The sequence below is a fragment of the Bison bison genome, unplaced genomic scaffold (genome assembly GCF_000754665.1).
Source record: "Bison bison bison isolate TAMUID 2011002044 unplaced genomic scaffold, Bison_UMD1.0 scf7180017864492, whole genome shotgun sequence".
NCBI classification, from domain to species: Eukaryota; Metazoa; Chordata; class Mammalia; order Artiodactyla; family Bovidae; genus Bison; species Bison bison.
This window is the reverse complement of record NW_011495051.1, coordinates 1293047-1296875: the sequence shown is the minus strand read 5'-3', so window position 1 is coordinate 1296875 and position 3829 is coordinate 1293047. Positions and strand designations below refer to the sequence as shown.

Genomic DNA, 3829 nt, shown 5'->3' with positions numbered 1-3829 from the left:
TAACCCCAGTACAGACAAAAACACTTGTTTAAATAACACACAATAATAAATAAGGCCAAGAAGGAATGTGCCTGGGCTGCTCTCTGCCTCAGTTGCCCCTGTGTAAAGCAGGTGTCTCCTCCACCAGGTGTCTAATAAACACTACAGTTTGTTCTGAGGAGGGGAGGTCATGTGGGGCAAGGCCCACCCTTGTCCACCGAGCTCGGATTCCTGGATGGAGGAGACCTGCTGGGCTGAGTCCCAGATATCAAGACACAGGGCAGCTGAAGTTGGCTAGGCTCAAGGAAGGCAGCGCAGGCTCAAGTCTAAGCTAAGGACATCTTATCCCCCCTCCCTAACCCTCCTTTAGTCTCCCCAAGAAATTTCTGACATCTGAAAGAAAAATAAATCTGCAACTTAGATGGTCAGGATCTGCCTCTGCAGATAATAATGCTAGCTTTTCATGTTTCAGTTGAATCTTCCATTGCGAAAAACGATCCTTGAATGTCTGAGCAGGTCTTTTAAGAACTGGGCCACTTCAATTTTGGTGTCTCGGACGTACTCACTGGAAACCTGCTGCAAGGCAAAGAGGCCAGCATGTTGGTGGGACGCCAGAGTGAGGACGATCAGCATCTATCAGGGGCTTTCCACTCACCAGCTGGTTCATTCTTCACAAAAGCCCCCATGAGGTGGGTACTGCTCTCACCCACATTTTACAGATGTGGGACTGAATGAAGCTCAGGTAGGAGTTGGGAGCCCCCAAGCCCATGTCTTGGAAATCCCAAAGCCATGTCTCTGCTTCCACAGTGGGCCCACCCCTTTGTGGACACATGTCTCAGATGCTCTGGGGCTCCCAGGGTGAGCCGAGGGCTGGCAGAAGTGGGTGCCAGGTCAAAGGACAGGGGGGCCTTACCTTAGCTGAGGGCTTGTGAGGACAGAGTGCATTCAGCATCCTCTTGGTCCTTTGGATGACACTGCAGTTGGAGATGCTGATCAGGGAGTCCAGGGCTGCACAGTACTGTGGGGGGTGGGGGGAAACACCAGGGAGTCAGGCAGCACGTTCAGTGAGTCTGTAGGAGGAGGGGAACTGAGCGGCCCGGCGGAGACAGGTCTGGGTGGTGGGGGAGACCAGATTATGAGGGGGCAGAGAGTGGCTCTTAAAGCTTGCTTGGAACCCCCCAGTTGTGTGAGTGAGGCTCAGACACGACCTCAGAGGGCTGCAGCCCTGGACGTGTCGCCGCAGTGTTGGGGGGTCCTCACCATGCTGCTCGTCAGGTTGAGGCTCCACACCATGCTGCCATTGCACAGCGGCACCTGAGGGAGCAAAGGACAGCGAGCTGAGTGCTGGCAGGGTCTCAGGCCAGGCCTCCACAGGGATCAGGCCCCACAGGCATTCCCAGGACTGCAGACCTGGGACCTTCAGTGTTCCCGAGCTTCATTTTCCACTCTGCACAGTAGCGGAGACCCACTGTCCAGGGGCTTAGAACTGAGAGAGAAATACTGAGTGCCACAACCAGTAAGGGACAGCCTTGTGTGAAGCTTGCCAGAGCCATAGTGGGAGGGCAGGTGACACTGGCTGACAGGGGGCCTGCAGGGAAGGCCCAGGGCAGGGTGGCCAGGCCAGTCTGATGGGAGGTGATGGGAGTCTAGTCTAGAAACAGCTTGCCTTCTGAATTGGGGATGCTGCAGTTCAGAGCATGGGCACTCTGGTGTCACCCAGTACTGGCTTGAATCTGACTTTTGTCATTTAACCTCACTGATGTCAATAAAATGGGGTATCGTACCTGTCTCTTGAGGTGGTTGGCAGCGATGTTATAAGATGTAAAGCCCCAGAAATGGGCCTGGCACATTATAGTGCTCAGAAAGTGTGGGCCGTCACCACTGGGGAGAGGAGCTGACCCCACTCATGGATGCTTCCATAAGAATGGGTTTAACTAAGATGCTGTGAATAATGGCTCCATTATGGTGTTCAGATCTAGTTGGCAAATGCCAAAATAGTTCTAGGAGGGTGCCAGCTCTTCTCTTCTTTCCTCTGTTCCAAAACCACTGAGCAGGAGCTGACCATGGCAGGCAGGGCCAGGCCAGGGGAGCAGGTGGTTGCTGGGGGCTCTGCCATATTCCTTCATGGGTCCATCCATACTGCTGCACTTCACCCCTGGCTCCTCTCCCTCAAGGCCAGACTCACCTTGCAGTCCTCAGGGCTTCTTCCTTGAGACCCCCTCACCCCTGCACCCTCAGAGCTGGGACCCTGGCCCACAGGCACTCACCTTCTGGTTCTGGGTGATATTAACCAGCTCTTCAATGAGCTCCTTGAGGGCTGTAGCAGAAGGCACAGGGCTTGGGGAGGTGAGGCCACCAAAGCAGATAAGAACAATGACCGCGGTCAATAAGAGCGCCATGGAGCCTAGAACAGCACAGGAAGAATTGAGGAGCAGACGCATAGGCTGGCCTAAGCTGCGTGTCTTGTGGCCTTAGGCACTTGTGGCAGCTTTTATAGGCCCAAGTGGTGACGCCTCACACCCTGGTCTCTGCTTTGTCGGGCACTATCTACAAACCACATCTTTACTCATCTTAATTTTACTTTGTGGAAAATCCAGTGTCGCATAAAGGAAAGAATTTGATTTCTTGTGGACTTATTACTGAGAAGGGTCTAGGGCAGTTTTGAGATCTGGATGAACTTACTGCAGGGGTGAATGAGAGGACCCCGAGGGCAGCCCGATGTCAACTATGCCAGCTGGAACTCCAGCACTTTTAGCGAGTGCTCACCCAGCTCCTGTCCGCAGATCCCTTTGGGTCACCAGAAATGCTGGAGAGACAGTGCTCTGATCACAGTCTATCAGATGTGGGAATCTGGAGGGATTATTTTTTCATTGAACAGTTCTGTTACATTACCAAAACAATGCTTGCTCTGGATACAAAATCCAAACAAGATAAAAGAAGAGTGATGTTCATGTCTTTTAACCCATCTGGTTCCCTGTTGCCCCAGTGTGGGAAGGACTGTGGAATTTCAGATTCCCAGGTCTCCATTGAAAGATCCAGTCAGATTCAGGGATCCTTGCAGGAGCTTTCCTTTGGAAGGTTGTTTTGCTGATAACTCTCAGTATGTGCAGCCTGAACACTGAGTGCCACACCCAGTCTTCACTGTGGGTTCATCTTGCTGGGAAACCTTCAGAGGGCAGCGCTGGCAAGAGGTGGACCCAGCCTTCGCCCTGGAGAGTAGCTGTCCCCACTGCCACTGAGACCTGGGGCGACCCCCTCTGCATCATTATCTGTGAGACCATCCTGTGCTCTCTGAGTCATCAAGTTTCCCTTGCAGACTGAAGGCTGTGGAGGGTGACTCCTGGGCCTGCCCCCACTCTGGGGTCCCCTGTGGGCAGCCCACCCCCTGAAGGGACGCTGGAAGGGAGCCACTTCCCTGTTCTCCCCTCATTTCTCTAGAAGTCCTTCAGAACTTGGCCAACCGAGGCCCCAGTATTTGCCTATCGGGTGCTGATGTCAAGCTTGCTCCTTCACCCATTTCCTCCCCTAAGCCTGTGCCTCCCCCACTAGGCCCCCTCTCTGTCTACTCTGGCTGCCTCTCTGTCCTATGCCAGTGGGGCTTAACCTCCTCACAAGTGTCCTCTAAGGGACACTGGGGCTACCGCTCCTGCTCAGAAGAGAAAGCCCAGCCTCACCCACCCTCTCCTCTCACTGGTAACATGGTTCTCACCCTCTCTTCTCTCCCAGCCCCAGGCTTCCCGGCATAACTGCAGACCCTAAGGCCTGGAAGCCAGGCCCTGCATTTTGTGGCTCGCGCATGCCTGGAGTGCTGCCACCTGCTTGTGAGACCTCAGTTTCTTCCTCTGCAGAA

General features: G+C 53.9%; 1 protein-coding gene across 1 annotated transcript; it reads right to left on the bottom strand.

Moving 5' to 3' along the window:
* Positions 1-447: 447 nt before the first annotated feature.
* Positions 448-2595, bottom strand: IL13 (interleukin 13). The gene is made up of 4 exons (XM_010863599.1): positions 2247-2595; positions 1240-1293; positions 893-997; positions 448-555 (listed from the first exon to the last, which is right to left on the bottom strand). The coding sequence occupies exons 1-4, from the start codon at positions 2418-2420 to the stop codon at positions 448-450; spliced, it is 441 nt and encodes a 146-aa protein (XP_010861901.1). The 5' UTR covers positions 2421-2595.
* Between the last annotated feature and the right edge of the window lie 1234 nt (positions 2596-3829).

What these genes read in the sequence shown, in the direction of transcription:
- IL13 (XM_010863599.1), bottom strand. Translation starts at nt 2,420, where the DNA reads ATGCGTCTGCTCCTCAATTCTTCCTGTGCTGTTCTAGGCTCCATGGCG. An exon ending in TCAACCTGACGAGCAGCATG is followed by an intron (nt 998 to 1,239) that starts GTGAGGACCCCC and finishes CACCCCCCACAG; the next exon opens with TACTGTGCAGCCCTGGACTC. An exon ending in CTCACAAGCCCTCAGCTAAG is followed by an intron (nt 556 to 892) that starts GTAAGGCCCCCC and finishes TTTGCCTTGCAG; the next exon opens with CAGGTTTCCAGTGAGTACGT.